We start from the raw sequence: 19,806 nt of genomic DNA on the forward strand, positions 1-19,806 counted from the left end.
AGACAGTAGTGAACCCATGGCATCATAATTATACATGGTGTCGTCTTCTTAACTGGGCCGAGCCACCGCAGTGACCTTGGCCAGGGTCATGGTTAAATATGGTCTGTCTGCAGGACAACACGCTGCTCACAGATATACAGGAGCTCTTCTGTGTCCCTTTGGCCCATAGATAGACCACTAAAATTCAGATTTTAGCTTTTTATGATTCTACTGACTCTACAACTTCCATAACTTCTTACGGCGTGACCATTGGTGAGCTTGTAGACAATTCTTTTTTCACCTTTTTTTTTATTACGTTTAGTTTTTATCAATAAAATGGATTAGTTCCATTAACTGTTGCACCCCTAGATCTTTCCTAAACGACTAACCTTTATAGGAGTCTTTCCCAAACATCCGTCTAGTTTTACAACTCCGTTCTTATCGTTCCAATCTTGTGGTGCTGTTGTGTTTTCACATTTATTTTAGGATTACATTAACAATACATTACATGCTTTTATGGGATTGTTAACCCATTTTGAGCGGGAACCCCTTCTGGTGTTTCAAACATTGTTATAATGCTGGAAGGAGAGGTACTGTACGAGCAGAGAGGAAGCCATGTAGGGCAGAGACGCTGATAAAAGGGGAAAACAACATGCGTGGTGTTGTTGTGTTGGTCATGAGTCATTTTTCACTGCTCTCCAGGGGATATGCACTGCTTCGTCTGGCCAGATGGAGCGGCCGCGCGCGGCGGCGTCTCTTGTGTTCTCAAAACACAAGATGGAAGATCATTTTCACACGCAGAGAAAATGTAAAATACTGTCCGTGTCGTTTTCGTGCAGAGATCTCGATCTCTCGATCTCTGTCATCAGTATTGCCTGCCACCTCGGCCTCCATCTCAACCCGTCTTTATTCCCTGCCAGTAGGACAGCCCCCTCGCCTCCCTGCCAGTAGGACAGCCCCCTCGCCTTCATCTCAACCCGTCTTTATTCCCTGCCAGTAGGACAGCCCCCTCGGCCTCCATCTCAACCCGTCTTTATTCCCTGCCAGTAGGACAGCCCCCTCGCCTCCCTGCCAGTAGGACAGCCCCCTCGGCCTCCATCTCAACCCCTCTTTATTCCCTGCCAGTAGGACAGCCACCTCACCTGAGCCATCTTTCCATAAAGATCCGTCATTCAAGCTGTTGACAATAGCCTCCTAACGGAGACTGACTCAGAGCTCTTGCATAATACATTTTTTGCACATAATGTGCGTCTGTGTGTTTAAGTGACTTAACCTCGGCCACAACCGCTGCGGTTTTAAAAGTAAGACTGCGTGGTTCAGAGAAAAAGGTCAGAGTTCACCCTTCCCACCTTCGGCATGCACTCACCTTCGGCTAGTTTGTCTGGGATCTCTGCCTGGTATTTGGAGCCCACCCGAATTTCACCCTGGTCGGCCAAGAGGGTCTTCTGTACGGGGTCGAACACCAACGAGTAGAAGAAACAGTCCTGGAGGTGTGTGTGTGGGGAAGGGGGGCAGCATCAGCAACAGATGGATCTCAACAATTTCTCTATATTGTATCTCCAATATTGAGGTATTAAATGGCATGACTTTGGTACAAATATTGTAATGGCATCAGAAACCAAGAGTACGGTACATACGATACATTTTGCAATAACAAATAATTGTTGCAGGACATCTCTTACCTCTTTCTCCAGGTAGCCGACCAAGACATCTGTTTCGTTGAGGAGGGTGACATTACATTTCCCCCTGAGGAAGACACACAGGAGAGACAGTTAGCCACATTCAGAGGGCAACAAGGTCTCGTTATCAAAAACTATGTCTTCATGAGACCGCACTGCATATGTGGATGCGACTGCACGTGCACTGGTACCAAACCGTTGGTACAGACTTGGTAGTCTTACATGCGCTAAAAACGTATACCCACTTCGGTCCGAGTTTGAACTGTTGCCCTCAAGTCGTCGGCTGAGGTTGCCCACTACAAAGACTGACCGGTTCAAACTATCCTTTGTTCCCGGCTGCTATTCCGCTGCTGAACAGCAGTTAGCACTTTATTCTCGCCTCTTTGCACAGATTAATGCACTTTTGCTGACGCTGCTACTATTGAATGTTATGCAATTCTCTGTCTTTTGTAATTAGTGTTTTGAATGTCATTTGAGGTGTGTATTTTTACCATTATCTGGCTGCAAACCAATTTCCCTACAAGGGACAATAAAGCTAACCTTGATTCATACTTGGTCGTTTCCGACTTTGAAAATGTTACAGATGGTTGCAAGTTTAAGGCATGAGTTAAAAGTGTTTGCTGTAATCTCGTCATGTGCCCGGGCTGTTCTTACAGAAACCCAATAGCCTGATCAGTATGGTCAAAGCAAACGAAGAGAACATTATGGTTCCCCAGGGACATGCAGGGGGGAGTTCATGGGATTTGTTCAACAGAAGTCATGTCACCATTTTATTTGTTTATCATTTCTTTAGTTTTTCTGCCCACTGTACGGAAAATGCACTGAACAATGACCCACAAGCTGAGGTACTGTATATATACTAAACCATGTTTTATGAAGCATTTCACAACCACACACACTTGGACAGCGCAGGGAAGAGAGGCAAACAGAGGAACAGTGCAGGTCTTCAGCCGAACTAGATGGTATCAGGATGCACAAATAAAGCCCTAGGTTTTTAATTGACCTGTATTGCCCAGGGGTATATACAATTTCTTCTCACTAGACCAAATCTCTCGAAAATAGCCGACAACCTCATGTGTTCTCATCGCTGTGTTCAACACAGCACTAAGCCAATGAGAGAAGCCAATACATAGCAGGACAAGCTACACATCAGTAGTTACAAATGGACCCTTACAGGTCTATAACAGAGTTAAGGGAGGCTTTGAAATTACAAAGGTATGAACTCCCCTGTTCCACGTCTTTGAACACAGATTGTGAAAATGTTTCACAAAGTGCAGCCACAACATGACTGACCCTGTCCATCTGTCACGTGTAAACGGGTGCGATTACTCTGGCTATAGACTAAGTCTGGACCACTTATGAGCAGCTTTGGTGTTAAAAATGTGCATGGCTGTCGGCGGACATGAAATTAAATGCAGATCGGCTATTTTTTGCATGACACCGTTGTATAAAATGGAGCTTACCTAACTGTCGAGAGCTTACCTTATGTGAGTAGCAGGTAGAGATTCAAACTGTCGAGAGAGGAACAGTTCTCTGTGCTTGAGCTGGTGTTTCTGTTGTTCCGACACTGCAGGCTGCTTGGACTCCTCCTCGAAGTCTCCTGAAATGAACCAAACAGACGCACAAGCATCAGCCTCGAGCGGAAGCGAGCGGAAGTTTAGCCTAGCCTAGCCCCGGACCTTCATTTTGAGGTCCGGGCTTACGCACGCGACGTCATGAACGTCCGTCCACTTTCATTAAAGTGCTGCAATTCCACATTTCGCCAGTAGGTAGTGGTATGTGTATTTTGTTTACGGTGCTATATAACGTCATGTAAACATGTGACTTCAGTTAGTTAGTTTTGAGTTTTCCTGTCTGTGTTGTGTGTTTGATTACTGACATTAATACTTTTGTATTTGTATGTTTTTTTTGTATGGCACCAGCTAATGACATGTCCCCATCCTGGATATCCAGGGGTGCACACACTTTTTAGACTTTCAAAAGCTACTTTCAAAATGACCAGCTCAACCAAAAACATAATTGTCCCATTGCTGAAAATAGTTACATATTAGACAAATGCACTAGGAATGGGAAATAGAGTGGGGAAATGGAATTGGTAGGGGTTTTTTTTTGTACATATATTTGAAATACTGATGATGGTGCAAAACACTCTTGAAAAGATTATTACAGTTTTTGCAGTTGCAGAGTTATCACATGTTGATGTCAATCAAGTGAAGTCACCTTAATTCAAGTGGCAGATGCCAAACATAGTTTATTAATTTATTTAAATTATATATGTTTAGGGGCATGCCATGTGATCAGGTAGATCACATGGCATGCCCCTAAACATATATAATTTAAATAAATTATTTATAGCCTGTGTGAGCTACTGGTAGATCACGATCTACCTTTTGGGCACCCTGTGTTAGGCAAACAGTCAGCAGAAATAGGTGAACAACAACAAACAGCCAATCTACAAAGCTTACTTGTGAGCTGGTAGATCAGCTATTTTCGTTATATACACACACAGGCCCACTTTCGGGTCCCTTCCCCCGGGTTGAGAAACTATTCCAGCCTGCCCAAATGCAACATCACACAGTAATTTATATAATTGCACAGCGTCGGTTGCCAAGTTGAAATGTGTTGCATGGGAAGTGGCGTTACAAACTTCTGCTGCTAGTTTAACTGATCTCTCTGTAGAAGAAGACATGTTCCCCATTTTCTAAATGCCCCAAATGTTACACCCATAAAATGTAATCAAACAGTCACAGCCAATAACTAACCAATCGCCGCTGCAGATAAAAAGACGCTACAACTCTCCCCCCCCCCCACCCGTTCCAGTCACTCAAGTAGATATGGAGGAATGGGGGCGGCTGTATGTCTGTGTTCCACCACTAGATTGCGCATTCCTAATTTCAGGCGGGTGCATAATTTGTTGCGAGGTGGAGGGGGGGGAGGAGGGGGGTGTGGGGCGGCCGGGGGGAGGGAGGGGGGGGGTATATCGCTCCATCTCCGTGGACTCCACCCCTGCTCTCAGCCACAGGAAACCCTGTCAGTGAGACAGAGAGGGCTGGGACCTCAGACCACACCCACTTTCTGTTAACCCCTCCTGCCACCACCGCCACAAGCCCCCCCCACTACCCCCCACCCTCTCCCTCCCTCCTCTTGTCCGGCTAGTCCCTGCCAGACAAAGTAGGAAACCCTGTGCACCAAACCTGAGGCGCCCATCCCCCCATCATGCACCCCCCCACACACACACACACACACACACACACCACACACACACGCAAGAGGGAAAAAAGCACATACAGAGAGAGAGACAGTCAGGCAGTCAAGACACACACGCGCCCGCACGGCGCACGCACCACACTCTCAGCTCAATCTACAGTCACACGCGCATGCATTAATACGCGTACATGCATGCATGCATGCATGCACACACACACACACACACACACACACACACACGCGCGCGCACACACTTTCTTCCACTGACAAAGACACAAGGCAAGTCGGAATTAACCCTGTGCTTGCCAGGGCCCTGCGGGACGCATCAAGGGCCTTTTGTTTCCAGAGCAGTGCAGTAGTGGGGCTGGTTGATATTAAAGCACAGAGACGTACATATAAAACTGACAGAATACAGGAGGAGGGAAAGCGAGAGAGAAGACCTGGGAGACCTGGGTCTGGGAGAGCAATGACAGGCGGGAGGGGTGGTCTCATGTGTATATACTGTACTGTGTAACGTATACATGTATGATGGGACGCATCGTTGAGTGCCACAACCACAACAGAGGTCGGAGGCAACACAACACATACTGTAACAGTAGAGAACAGTGCTCAAAACGTGAAGACACTACAAGCAGTGAGTGTGTTTGTCTGCGTTAATAAGAGCAAACTATACAGCAGACGGCTAGACTGGATCCCAGAGGTGGCTAGACACGGCTTGGACTGGACGACCAAACCACTTGAGGGTTTGTTGGTCGTTTGCTATCTCTCTCTCTCTCTCCCTCAGAGCTGCTTTGTGCTCTCTCTCTCTCTCTCTCTCTCTCTCTCTCCCTGTGTCCTTCTCCTGGCGTCTCACCTCACACTGTTCTTTTGCCCAACAGTTGGAGCAGTGGTTCCCCAACGTTTTAGGCGCCCGTGACCCAGAAGAGAGATTAGATGTTAGCCCGGGAACAGCTCACAAAGCATTGTGAGCTTGTAGATCGGCCATTTGCACTACTTCTTGAACATTCGTTTTCTAATTCATATGAATTTCTTAAGATTTCTTCACGAAATTACTGAAAACATAATTGAAATGCGTTTGTAAATGCTTTTTTGGGAATGTTTTTTTATTTTTTATGTTTTGAAACAATAATTATTATAAACAAAATGTAGGAAACAAAAACTAAAAAAGGGACCCATAACAATGTGTCCGAGACCCACAAATGGGTCCCGACCCACTGTTTGGGAAACGGCTAGAGGACTCTCCAACCGCAGAGGTGCCGTTGACCCCCACAGAGGACGTGATATTAAGACACCTGCCTGGCCGTTGACCCCCACAGAGGACGGGATAGTAAGACACCTGCCTGGTCGCCTGGCGACAGTGGTGTAAATAACCAAGTACATTTACTTAACCCATTCTGACCTGAGATCAGATTCAAAAAATGTCTTCTACATCCTGACAGTCTTCTGAAAAATCTATGTTTCTACGTCAGTCGTTCTTCGATTTTTCAAAAATAGCAGACCTACAAGCTCGTAGCGCGCCACTCAGTGGCACGCTATGAGCTTGTAGATCTGCTATTTTTCAATAGCTAAAGCATAACATGATGCTAACACCAAAAGGAGTGCCCGCCCAAAATGGGTTAAAGGACCACTTCACCACTTCATATAATAGCTCCTCACTAATAATCATGATAAAATGGCACGATTTCTTTCTACCAAGTCTGTGTCTCATAGGAGGGCTGTGGGCAGTTCAGAAACCCGTCCACCAGTGACATCATCGTTAGGCAGATTTATTTTAAACATTTTTTTTTTTTTTACAAAAATACGATGGCTTCCATTTTCGCATTGCAACTTTCCAGGACTAGAAAGCCTGCCATTTCTATTAGCTTGGATTCCCCATCGATGATGTCAGTGTCCACTACATTTATTTGAAAACATTAGTTACCATTTACTAATACTTTGTACATTTCGGCCATTTGAAAATAGCCTATATATATACAAGCTCACAATGCGTCGTGATGTGACGCATTGTGAGCTTGTAGATCTGCTAGTTTAAAAAGATTTTCAATTTCATACAGTTAAAAACTTTAAATGAGCAATTCTGCATAATGAGTACTTTTACTTTTGGTACTTTTAAGTACATTTCGATGCAAATGCACTTTCCTACACAAGATGCAATGTACTTTTACTCACGTGCATTTTGAATTCCGGACTTTTTACTATAGAGTACATCTATATTGCAGTATTGATACTTTTATTTAAGTAAAAAATGTGAGTACTTTTCCCACCACTGCCTGGCGGCGGGATTTCTCCCATACGTTCAGGCAGCAATCATAAACAAACAAACTGTTATGATTGGCTGGCTGGCTGGGTAATTGTTGGTTTTCGCTTCAAGGACTCGCCCCACCTAACTTTGATTCAGTGGCCCTCCTCGACTTGCCTGGGTCGCCTCTCTCTCTCTCCCCCCCAACTACGGCTGAATTCCCAAACTTCATTGCGACCACGACCATCGGCTTTTACACGTGGCGATTTCTTTACCAAGTCATAGCCATACATACGCTTATGGTCAATGTAAATCCAGATCCAGTATGTCAGTGTTTTTAAAATAAAACATTAATGATTGGCTCAGCTTTAAGGTCGTGCAACTTCTTTCAGATAATTAACAGTTGACTTTAGAGAACATTTCTGCCTAACTAGGCTAAATGTGCAGTCCCATGTGGATCCTGTCTTTATTATAGACAGTACAACCAATGTCATGCTTCTCTCATCGGGCTGACATTGTGGCTGTGACTCTGCCGTTTTCTACATCGCCGCTGTCGGGTCGTGGAAACCTCGTATGTCCAAAAAAATAATAATTTACTTCTCAAGAAATTTGAAACCGTGTTCCAATTGGATCCAGTGTAGTTATTGTGTCACAAGACTCTTGTTAAAATGTTTCATTGAAGATTTATAGAAGCCATAGATACACTTTGAAAATGTTTTTTTTTTAATAGTTAAAGCAGCAGTGAGCTACTGCTTTTGCGTGACCCACTTATTAACTTATGGAGGCAAAAAAAACAAACACGGAGATACAAAAAAATATGGAGATACAAGGTTTTTGCCCGACAGCACTGATATATAAATACACAAGTCTCCTATAGGCGATATATACACAGTCCCCTATAGGCTTGGGTCAACATAACGTCTTTTTTTTCTCTTTTCCCTTTCTTTCTCTGGGCCCCTCTGCCTATGCAGTGTGAGTACATGACTTCAGTTTGTACTTCAGCTCACTACGGAGTAACGGACAGCCCTCGCCGTGTCATCCCTAAGTGACATTTTTTAGAAAGACTGGGTGCCGTCTTTGAAGGGAATGAGAACCGCTAATTTTATACAGCTCAATACATGAGGCAACGCTTAAAGACGACGACCAAGCCAAGCAAATTCAATTCAGATCTTAAGAGGGAATCTGGATGCAGCCGGTAACATCGTAGCTCATTACTCATCCATGTCAAACAACTTGTTGTAATGTAACCCCCCATGTTAATATGTAAAATAGCCGATCTTCAAGCTAGCAACACGGCACAAAGCTCTAGTCTACACCAAATATCTTTCCCCGGAAATAACCGCTCTGCATCCCGTTACAACGCACTATGAGCTAGTAGAGCTGCCATTTTGGCCGAATGTTTACCTACTATGACATGCCCAGAATTTAGGGATGTCCCGAGTATTTGCCGATACAGATTTTTACACTTATGCCCTATCAAAATAGTACAATATCGAGACAATCACAGACAATATCCAGTCCAATATGATATGGATATAATATTGATACTAGGGATGTCCCGATCACCTTCTCTTTTCTCCAGATCATTTGAAAATGACGTGATCGGCCCCCGGTTTCCGATCACATGATGGGATCGGGACATTAAACCCTACCCAGAATGGAGGACGCTATAGGGTTAACTAGCATAAAGCACCACATCGTATACACAAGAGCTTGTGGGCGTTCAGGCTGGTTAAAAACATCAGCATTCCAAGCAGCCTTAATGCATCCATTTTGAGGTGTGTGTGTGTGTGTGTGTGTGTGTGTGTGTGTGTGAGAGAGCGTGTGTGTGTGTGTGTGTGTGTGTGTGTGTGAGAGAGAGAGCGTGTGTGTGAGAGAGAGAGAGTGTCTTTGTCTGGAGCACTGCAGCCCAGAGGGAGGGTTCAGGGAGCCGAAGAGGGGTGGGGGGGGGGGGGTAATGAGTGAATCTGATCAGGCCTCTCAGTGGTCTACGTGTCATTAGCACCACCACCTCACTACCTCACCGCTCCCCCCTGGCCCCTCCTCCCCCTGGTCACCTCACCCCTCATCCCCCTGGTCACCACCACCTCACTACCTCGCCGCTCTCCCCCCCCCCCCCCTCCTGGTCACACAAGGCAGAGAAGGCTCATCGACAACACAACTGGCGGGATGGGCCAGACAGAGCATTTATTCCCCGACAGGGAGGGAGGGGGAACATGCACATGCAGTGTACAGAGGTGGTGGTGGGGGGGGGGGGGGCAGGAATCTGGCTGACGGCTAGAAATGTGAGGTGTGTGTTGTACCCCGAAGGGACCGTTGGTAACAGACTGCCGCCGCGCGACGACGACGACGAAGACTTCCCACAGAGACGAAGGAAGGACTCTGAGCCAATAAAAAAAAAAGAAAACAGCCCACGCTGTGGATTTGAAATTGCGCGTCGCCGTAAATCTCCGCCGAGATGAATACTGGCGTGCCTCGACTGACGGCCAACATTCCACTGTGTGGAGGAAGGGACTTCGAAAAGGCAATCACTTATGACTGCCCCCACCCCCCAAATAAAATCATATTTGACCTGGGGACATCCCACCCTGATAAGCATTTGGAATGTAAGAGTTGAAGCATTACATTTTCAGTTCCACAGATACATTATAGTGAAAATAGCCTTGCTATAAATAGCCAAGCTTTGTGAGCTTGTAGATCGGCTATTTTCACAATTAATTGGCCATTTTTGCCAATGTTTGACAAGTTCTACTATAGTCTGTTCTGTTAATTACTTCTGATCCTGTAATGGCATTTTTTCATAGTTCTTTTTGAGTGGTGCAACCACTCCATTACGGAGCTGTGTGTGTCCGTCCCTGGATGGCTGCCTGGGTCCGTCCTTCGAGGCATTGTGAGCTTGCATATCGTCTATTTTCGGCAAAGAGATTTGGTATAGCGGGGAAAAGGGGTGGGGAATAAGTAGGGTCCCCTGGGGGAAATGAATTATATAGAGAAGGGAGAGATTAAATGTCCATCATTGGGCTTGCTGATGTTGGACCATAAAATTGCATTAAAAGGTAAAGAAATATATAAAAGAAAAAGCTGGCAGTGGTTGGTAATGTACGACGTATGAGGTGGCAGTGAATGAGGTAAGCCAGCAATACATACAAGTAGAAAAAGTGCCCCTCAGGGCGCAGGTCTCCACCAGGCCAGGTCAGGTTTTGGCCTCCTGGTGGCGCTATAATAGGCCAATGTGAAAAGGGTGCCATTTCTTCTTAGAGCCTTTGATGGCAATTGGCTGATTTGAGGCATTATGTTCCAAAAATGTGTTTTGCAAAAATCCACCTTGAAAGCCAATGTTAGCCAATTAGGATGCAAAGGAATGCAAAACATACTCTCTCCATGCATTGGGCTGGTGGAGACAATAATGAATCTATAGTGATGTAGAACCAAGCAGTCAAAGGGAGATCTTGCCTCAAGGATGGAGAGGGATGTTGATGTTGGTACAGTTACAGTACTTTACTACTTACTTGCATTACTGTCAGCCAGAGTGTTGAGGTTGCCTGAGATGTCTCGCCTCCGGAAGAGACATACCACCTTGGCCTCTACATTTCCGTTGGCCGTCTAGTAACAAAAGGGACAAACAGAGAATCTTTTAGTACCACAATGTATTCGTTACCATTATTGCCATAACATCTCCCAATAAGACCATCCAAAAACATAAATAATTAATTGCATTTTTTATAGCACTTTTCCAAGTGCTCAAAGCGCTTTACAATGGTTCATTCATTCATACATTGGGAGGTGAAGCGGCGAACAGTCGACGCCAGCGTCCTCACTTCCCACATTTACACACACAATGGTGGCGAGCTCACACCGACCGACTCATTGGAGGCAATGTGGGGTTCAGTGTCTTGCCCAAGGCACTGTGGACAGTAGGAGCCGGGATTCGAACCGCCGACCCAGGGATCATTGGACGACCTGCTCTACCTCCTGAGCCACAGCCACTAGCCATCTATGAATAAAGGCTTAAGACATTAAAAAAATAATGTAATAGAGCATGTACAATTTAAGGACTGATGTGGCTGCTCTCTCCGTCCTATCAGGCAACAAGGAATATCAGGGGGCGACTGAGGATTCTTTCAAGACTCTTTCTTCATCAAAATTCCAACAGCTTGCATTGAACTGAAAGGGAGTACCGTGAGGTCCCTCATTTTGGTGGCTAATAAATGCGCATCAACCTGGACAAAGATGAGGAACGACTCACAACTAGCCAAAGCAAGGGGGCGTCAGGTCAGGGTGGTGCAGGCCAGGGTAAAGTCCATGATGATTTCCTTTTTTCATAGACGTGTATATTGTTCCCTATTCATGGACCCTGGTGTAAACAAGTCTTAGTGTTTTTCTATAGTTATATCCTCAGTAGCAGTTTTTCAATCAAATCTATCTAAACCGCCATGGAGTTTTTCGTTTGAAATTGAAAAAGTATGTAAATCATGACACAATGCAGATGGCTGGGCACTCGCACAATTGGCAATGAAAGAAGCAAAGAAAATAGAAAAAGGAACCTAAAGCGCCTACGTTTGTACTGGGGAAAAAAAGGTATATACACTATAGGATATGCTGGAGCAGAGCACATTTGTTGGGCTCTGGATAACATCGTTTTACCGTTCTTCAGTAAGAATTGAAGGCTGTTGGACTCTCTTGAACAGGAGAGACTGCTCCAAGGAAATCAAATTGGTTTCATTTGTCTTCACACTTTCAGTTTTCATTGGTCATAGAAATAGGACACAACTGAATAAACTGTCAGCTCACCACATGAATACAACTTGATGTCAGATGTCATGCCAAGGCAATGCCCCAGTTGCTTTAAGACCATACAACTATAATTTGAGGTAAATTGTTACTGAGAAAAGACGCGGCAAGCATGTAGTTGGGGTTAAATCGTCTGGTCAGGTGAAATAAAGCCACATCAATCAATAAGAGCAGTTAATAAAGTAAAAAAAAAAAAGATGGTTAAATTAAAAGTGGCAACATTACATGGTGGAGAAGGTGTGCAGAAAGCAGATTTATATTACTCATTTGGGTACGTCTTGTCTATGCGTGCACTGCGACGGGTTGTGAACTCGTAGATCGGCTGTTTCCGGTGAGCTATTTTCGGCGAGCGATTCCCGCTGTTAACTACCATGCGGCAGCCGACACAGTTGCATTGCAGCTGCAAATAAAAATGCAATGAATGACAGTTGACGGAGTCCGTCAATAATAATAATAATAATAATAATAATAGGGAGGCTAGCCCAACTGCGCTGCTCTCAGTCGCAGCAGTGGCGTCGGGTGTTGTGAGGGCCTGCGCTGACCACAGTGTCGTCTTACTTCACCGCCCCAGCATCATGTTGTGGGTGAACTTGTACATCAAGCTGCCTCGCTCACACTACGTAAAAACGTGTCAATGTGGGGCGGCTATGTGAAGTGCTTTGGATAAAAGTGCTACATAAATGCACCGAGTTGCCATTTAAACAGGGCACCTATGGGGCCACATGGCTCAGGAACTGTTGGTTCCTATAAACACTACTCTTGCAGGTTTTGCACAGAGAAAAGGCACTGAAGCACACGTCTTCTTCTCAATATTTAATTAGGTTAAAACACGACAAACGTTTCAACGCTACGGTGTCTTCATCGCAGTCGAAACTCTGGTAGTTAAGTAATGTTTATAGCCAGAGCAAATGTACTGATCTGTTGTAGGTCCACTACTGACTGAGATGGCCAGGATTGTGAAAGAAGTGTGTCTCACACAGGTCAGTATAACATTTGAGCACAGATAAGGGAACAGGTCGTCAACTTATGACCTCCCCCCCCTCCCAATATATATTTTTTAATTAAATAAAAAAATAACATGATTATCAATAATCATGATTAATAACAGATTACAATATAATCAGGATGATCATTGTGGCCATAATCATGTAGTTCTACTTCATGCTTCATATTCTAATATTAATACCCCTTCAAGCCCATTGCTCAGCACCCATTAGCCTTTAGCGCTGGGGAAGATGGAGTCCTCCCTGGTCGCTCACTGTAAGAGTGTTATATAAATGAGCTTAATCCTTTTGACTGGGAAACAAGCCTGTGTCATACATACACCACCGCCGGCCGCTTGCTGCTGGGTTATATAAGTCCACGGTTCATCGTTCAAATTAATGTTTATCTAATTGAAAAGTGTGCCGTCAGGTTTTTTGCACAAAAGCGAATTGAATAAAATGACTCATATTGTAGTAGTGGTTTTGGTTTATGACTATGAAATGGGTCTGACTGATTTAGGCTGAAAAACTTTTTAATACAAATAGTTCCATTGGCATCTAAAAATGTGCACATGAAGTCTCCCCTCCAAGGGGTAGAAGTCATTTATACCTAAGACATTAAAGAAATTATATTTCATATTTAAATGTATATATTAATATAGTTGTACCTGGGACAAACAAATTGATACAATACTGATACTGATATAAGTAGTTCCTCTGCACTGGACTGGAGTCTAGATATTTTCAGAGACACTGTGCTAACCAGTGCAGGTCACACTGCGCAGACGGCAGCCGAGCACTGCGCAGACATGCAGCCGAGCACTTCGCAGACGTGCAGCCGAGTGAGCACGTGGGTTATTTAAACTGGAAGAGCGAGTATGCCTGAAGTAGCGGGTCGTGACCCACGAAGCAGGTCGCGAGACACTTTCAACAGGGTCACAGCAGCCAAAGAGCATTCTGGTTAGGGGGAAATGTTACGTCATCTGGTACGTTTGGGTCATGAACTTCACGGAGGTCAAATGTGGGTCGCAAAACAAAACCAGCTGAGCCGAGCGCTGCATTAGAGGACTTGTTGTTAGTCAGTTAGTGGTGGACAAAGTAGTCAAATATTTTACTTAGAAATACTGTAGAAATACTGTTACAACTAAAAGTCCAAAAAGTCCAGTATCAAATTGTACCAAAAGTAGAAAGTACTCATTATGTCCCATTTCAAGTTTTCAAATGTATACAAATCTTTTTGAAAATAGCAGATCTACAAGCTCACAATGCTTTGCATTGGCGTTAGGAACCCATTGCGACCGCATGGCCTTGTTGACGTCGACCCCAGCCACAACCCTCCCCATGAAAGGCATAAGCTCTAACCAAAGTGCAATATTTGAAACTGAGATGTAGTGGAGTAGAAATAAAAGTATGGGAAATTGGAAATACTCAAGTAAAGTACTACAAATGCATCTAAATGGTACTTAACCCATTTTGGTGTTAGCATTGTGTTATGCTTTAGCTATTGAAAAATAGCAGATCTACAAGCTTGTAGGTCTGCTATGTTTGAAGAATCGAAGAACGACTGACATAGAAACATAGTTTTTTCAGAAAACTGTCATTTTCAAAACGGACATTTTTATAATCTGATCTCAGGTCAAAATGGGGTAAGTACAGTACTTGAGTAAATGTATTTTCTACTTTGTTGCTTTACACCCCTGGTTAGAACACAGTACCAGCTACCAACATGGTCCATCATTAGCACTGCTGTGTGTTAGAAAATAAACTTTCAAACAAGGTCACATATAAATACAGTTAATATGAATTACATGATGAAAGTCAGAGTCAGCACAAGTACATGAAGTTAGTTAGGGCGACAAGGACAAATTACTAACCTTGTTGAGTTCTTCTATTCTACGAATCAGGTAAGGGTTGCTGGAGGAATTCTCAAAGTACACGTAATCTGGAAGAGAGAAAGGGGAACACACGCATGAATATCTATCAGATATTATGCACAGCTTTGGAACATATCGTTGTTGTAAACTTACACGTGTGGATTTTGGACTTTTCTTTCCGGTGTCACACCCAACTTCAAAAAGCTAGGAGCACCAGCAAAAACACAGGAGCACCCCCCCACAAAAATGTAAGGAGCACCAACAATATCATGTATGTTATGCATGTTTTATGCAATACTGTATATATCATTTTCTCTATAGGTTCATATCTCTATAGGTTCTGAAATTTCAGTTGTAATATACAGTGCATATAGAACCTTGTTCTTATAGTACCACAATGTAATGTTTGTAACATTACATTAAACAAAGAAAACATAATACATAAATACATAAAATAACCTTCTTGACATGATTATACATTCCAGGATTTTTATGCAAGTTGTCTTTTATGCACTCCCACACCCAGGGTCAGATTGGTCTGATACTTTGCATAGCAGCAGTGTTGTTGTGATCCAGAGAATTTCATCAGCAATCTTTAATAATTGTATTCAGCAAGACATTTGCGCATCAATATGACAAAATATCAGTACTTGGGAAATCCCCAGTGTACACGTGCATGTGTCACAAAGATATTACTTTCAGCAATTTCACACCAGGCAACCTGTAGGTAGTACACTGGAGTGCTAGTATACAAGTAAAAACAAGAAAACTAGCCTTAGGACACCACTGTGAATTTAAGAAATGTCTTAGGACCGTAATTTATACAATATGGACTGTCCCACCATTATCGAACGTCTCCAGAGGAGGATCCTCTACACTAGTGAGTTCACCACTGGTTCTGAAACGGTTTTGTGGGCCAGGGACCAGATTTTGTGCGTCACAGGTCAACTTGAGTAAAAATCCCATTTTATTTTTCTACATTTAGATAGAGATAGAGAGATATACTGTAGATAGATAATAAAAATATATATATAATAAAAGTAAAATACTTTTATAAATTCCATGAATGAAAAACAAACATTAAGTAGTAAATAGCCCATCTACAAGCTCGCAACCTGGCGCGAACCACTGCTCTACAGTAGATTGCAATAACATCTACAACTCAGTGTTCATTTGTTCACCTAAAAGTTTGAAATTCCATTTGTTTAATATAACTGGACTGTGAATCTGAAGCTACATGGAGACTCTCAACATTCACAATGTAGGCAAATGGTGGAATAAAGGGTGTTTCTTCTGAGCAAACAAAAACGTAGAAAATAGAAATGTTATGAGAAGAGGATGATGGAAGATCGTCCAGAAAGCACTGGAACACAATGCACACATCGGGACTGAACCCTCGCTAACTTCTCTTATACGCCATTCAATGACAACGCTATAAAGCAGCACCCATTAACTAACTTAAATACAGAGTTGAGCTCACAAAACACATATCGAGTGCACTAACTAGCAAATGTACAGGGAGGAAAAGGGACATGATGTGCAACGTAACAATTATGTTTCAAAGCTCACACAGACTACATTTCAGGAGCATAAATAAATGCCACTGTTGCGAGCTCTGAAAAACAGCCCTGACTAAATGTCCCTTCCCTCTTATGCATTTCCCAATAGACATTGACAGGCCTCAACCTATTCTATTAAGCAGCACTGTGGTGGCTCAATATGCATTGACTTGCGCCTCAACCTATTCCATTAAGCAACACACAGGTGGTAGTGACTCAACATAAATGGTAAATGGTGCATTTATATAGCGCCTTTATCCAAGGCGCTTTACATAGATTGTGCATCAATTCACCCAGTCACACACACACACACACACACACATTCATACACCGATGGCGGCAGACACCATGCAAGGCACTAGCCAGTAGCCTGGCTAATAAGCCAGACTCAAATCACACTGTCGTGTGGTATTTGAGTCTGGAGATGCTGTGTATGGATCTTGTTTCCCGGGGGGGCGGGTTCAAACATTTTCTCTTTGACGCAATTGGTCAGAGCTACTGTCAGTCAAAGTTCAAGCATTGAACGTCACTGTACCAAAACCCGCCCATATTGCATACCGTGTCCCGATTGGCCACACCAGTTCTCTAGTGTAGGAAATGAGCGTACAATTGAGCCTCTCCAGACCGTAATCCGCCGGCAGGCAATTTTCTTTTTGCCAATGGCTGATTCGGTCTGGCTTATTAGCCAGGCTAACTAGCCAGTAATCTGAGTTCCCAGAAGTCTTATTTTTCGCCACTAGGCTAGTAGGGGGGCAGGAAAGACTAGCCAGCACATCGGGAACCATTTGGGGTTCAGTGTCTTGCTCAAGGACACTTCGACAGTCGACACTAACTCTGGGGGAGCCTGGGTTCGAACAGGCAACCTTGCGGTTATCATCCAGCCACTGAGCCACCCTCCATACTTTACAAACATCCCATTCAGTTCAACAACCACAGCTTTAATACCAACCCCAAAGCACAGCTTGCCAATACGGTAGCACCAGGCCAGCCCCCTAGTATACTGTGACAGCTCTCCAATTAACAATGAATGTAGGAGATGGAAAAACAGATCAATACAAATATGATTAAAGAGAGCTGCCTGGTGCTATGTCTGATCTGGAAAGGTTGCAGCTCTCCTCTCACTACACCCAGCTCAGTAGCAGTTACTTTCCCCGGGCAGTCAGGTTGCTGCACAGCCGACATACCCATATGCACTGCACATTGTTGTATAATATGTAATGTTGTCTTCACGTGTACTGTATAATATTGTGTAATGGACACAGTGTACACACATGCATACATACACTCTGCTGTGTGTTAAGGCAGAAGTACAGGTTATTTAAATTGATTGTCAATACACAACAACAATGATAATGTTGAACTTGACGGATAATGGATCAGACCTGTGCCGTAGCAAGAATCATCCATACCAATAGAAACTGTCCCTGGTCACTCTGCACAGAGACCAATGTCACCAGCTCTGGTCAATGTCAAATCATCATAATAAATGGGGCTGTCAATAATGGTTAGTTTTTCTATTCATAATTTGGTTAATTAACAGTTAATAATCGAAGGTTAATGAGGTATCGTATTCCCATTATATGTACATGTATTTCAGCGTGGACAGACACAAGATGATTTTGGGGCAATGAGCCATGGCAATGTTTTGGTCCAATGACCAATGATGGCCATGGAGAAGAGCTCCAGTGCATTTTAGGGGACTTTTGCAGGTCACAGTGAACGGCAGGCCATGGGGCAGGCTGGCCGGCTGAGAGAGCTGGCTGAGAGTCAGATGAACACGCAATCTGTGCATCCAGAACAAATCTGCTACGAAACACACTGACAAACAACAAGACACCATCTCATTTCAAACGACTATCCCGGTCCAACCACACTATGACGTAGAATAAAATAAAAGGAAAAAAAAGGAAAGAGTGCATCTGTCTGTAACCAATCGCTATTAGAGCTGTCCAGTATTGAGCAAAGCAGTAACACAGAGTCAAATAGCCATCAACTGCAGTCACTGGTCTAATGTTGGCAAACATGCTTTTTTTCTGCTCCAACAGTCACTTGCATACAAATTCAAACACCGTCGGGATTCTATTCTTTTCCAAATATCCGACTGTCAAATTACTGCTATAAAAGGGGCCCATGATTTCCAATTACCATTCCTGGTGAAAAGACCATTTTGCTGCTGGTGAAAAGGCTATTTTACTGCTCACAACTGCAACGAATGACAATTTTATTATCCATTTCAAGTGTCAATTTACATACAATACATACATACAATAATTGTTCAACTTTTGGAGGAGCATCGGTCAGCAGTGTGATATTTGATCTTCCTGGCGGTGTCTGACTCTGACCACCCGGTCATTTACAACCTGACTTTGAATCATTACCACAACCATGAGAAGAACATGTTTACTGTTGTTTCAGCTAGGCAATTTGTGTTAACGCAATTTTTTATATATATAATATTTTTTATTATAGATTATTATTATATTATTGGACGTAGCGCGTGGAAGGAACACGTTATTCCAACCAGTTCCTTTTCCCCTCCATCAGGCGCCCCGGCTGGCTAGGGGGAGGTAGTTTAGAGACCAGGATGTTTTTTTGTGAGCGTACCTACCTTAGGGGACACGGGGAGAACATGCAAACTCCACACAGAAAGACCCTTTCGCCAACCCCGCCTCGGGTATGGGCACTGATGACGCGGAGGACACGCCACCAGCGCCCCGAGCGGGAATCGATCCCAGGACCTTCTAGCTGTAAGGCGACAGCACTACCAACTGTGCCACCGTGCCCCCTATATAATAACGCAAATTGCATGATCATTCGAATACAGCAGCGGTTGATAGGTTCGAACTTCGAACAATATGTGGATTTCTCCTCCACTAAAATACTTTTTCTGTGGACACGGCCACAAATGCTGCCGGAAAAGGCTACGAGAAACAACATTTGAATGTATTAAAGAGGGATTGCATGATCATCCCTATTAATAGAATAGTGGTTTAAAGCGTATGGCTCCCACCATTGTAATGTACAAAACAACAATCCTTGCTACAATTATTATAGCATTATTTAGGTGGCGCTTGTGAACACTCTTCAGTGCTGGGCATTGCGCATGAAACAGCTTGTTGTGGCGTAGCGTCTGGTATTCCCACAGACGTGGTGGTCGACTTGCTTACATCATCAGCCTGCCTCCATCATCAAGGGGCAGAGGGATGCAGTCAGAGACACAGAGAACATTTCTTTGCTCTACTTACGGTGGCGAGTCTCGCTACGGTGGCAACATCCCATACACAACACAGAGGAACGTTACGTGCCAGCACAGATGTTACGCAACAAACACCCAGCGACTGGCCCACAAAGAGGGGGCATCTCACTATCAACCTTTTGTCGCTCGCCACAAACGACAAGAGGGGGAATCCGAGTGACCTTCACTCCTAAGCTCCGTTTGCATTCATCTCCTTCCCTTCATCCCTCAGTTACCGATTAGTCGTGTTGCAGAGCTGG

At 44.0% G+C, this 19,806-nt stretch overlaps 1 protein-coding gene across 3 annotated transcripts in view; it reads right to left on the minus strand.

Moving 5' to 3' along the window:
* mta2 (metastasis associated 1 family, member 2) overlaps positions 1-19,806 on the minus strand; it is a 36,235-nt gene that overhangs the window by 10,919 nt on the left and 5,510 nt on the right. For all 3 annotated transcript variants that reach the window (XM_080792684.1, XM_080792683.1, XM_080792685.1), the window contains exons 2-6: positions 14,753-14,820; positions 10,614-10,707; positions 3,141-3,258; positions 1,662-1,725; positions 1,346-1,463 (exon numbers count right to left, since the gene is read on the minus strand). In XM_080792684.1, the coding sequence (XP_080648810.1) occupies positions 1,346-1,463; positions 1,662-1,725; positions 3,141-3,258; positions 10,614-10,707; positions 14,753-14,820 (462 nt within the window). The remainder of the gene's footprint in view (positions 1-1,345; positions 1,464-1,661; positions 1,726-3,140; positions 3,259-10,613; positions 10,708-14,752; positions 14,821-19,806) is intronic.

The sequence above is a fragment of the Protomyctophum bolini genome, assembly GCF_963924005.1.
Source record: "Protomyctophum bolini genome assembly, chromosome: 20".
Taxonomy (NCBI): domain Eukaryota; kingdom Metazoa; phylum Chordata; class Actinopteri; order Myctophiformes; family Myctophidae; genus Protomyctophum; species Protomyctophum bolini.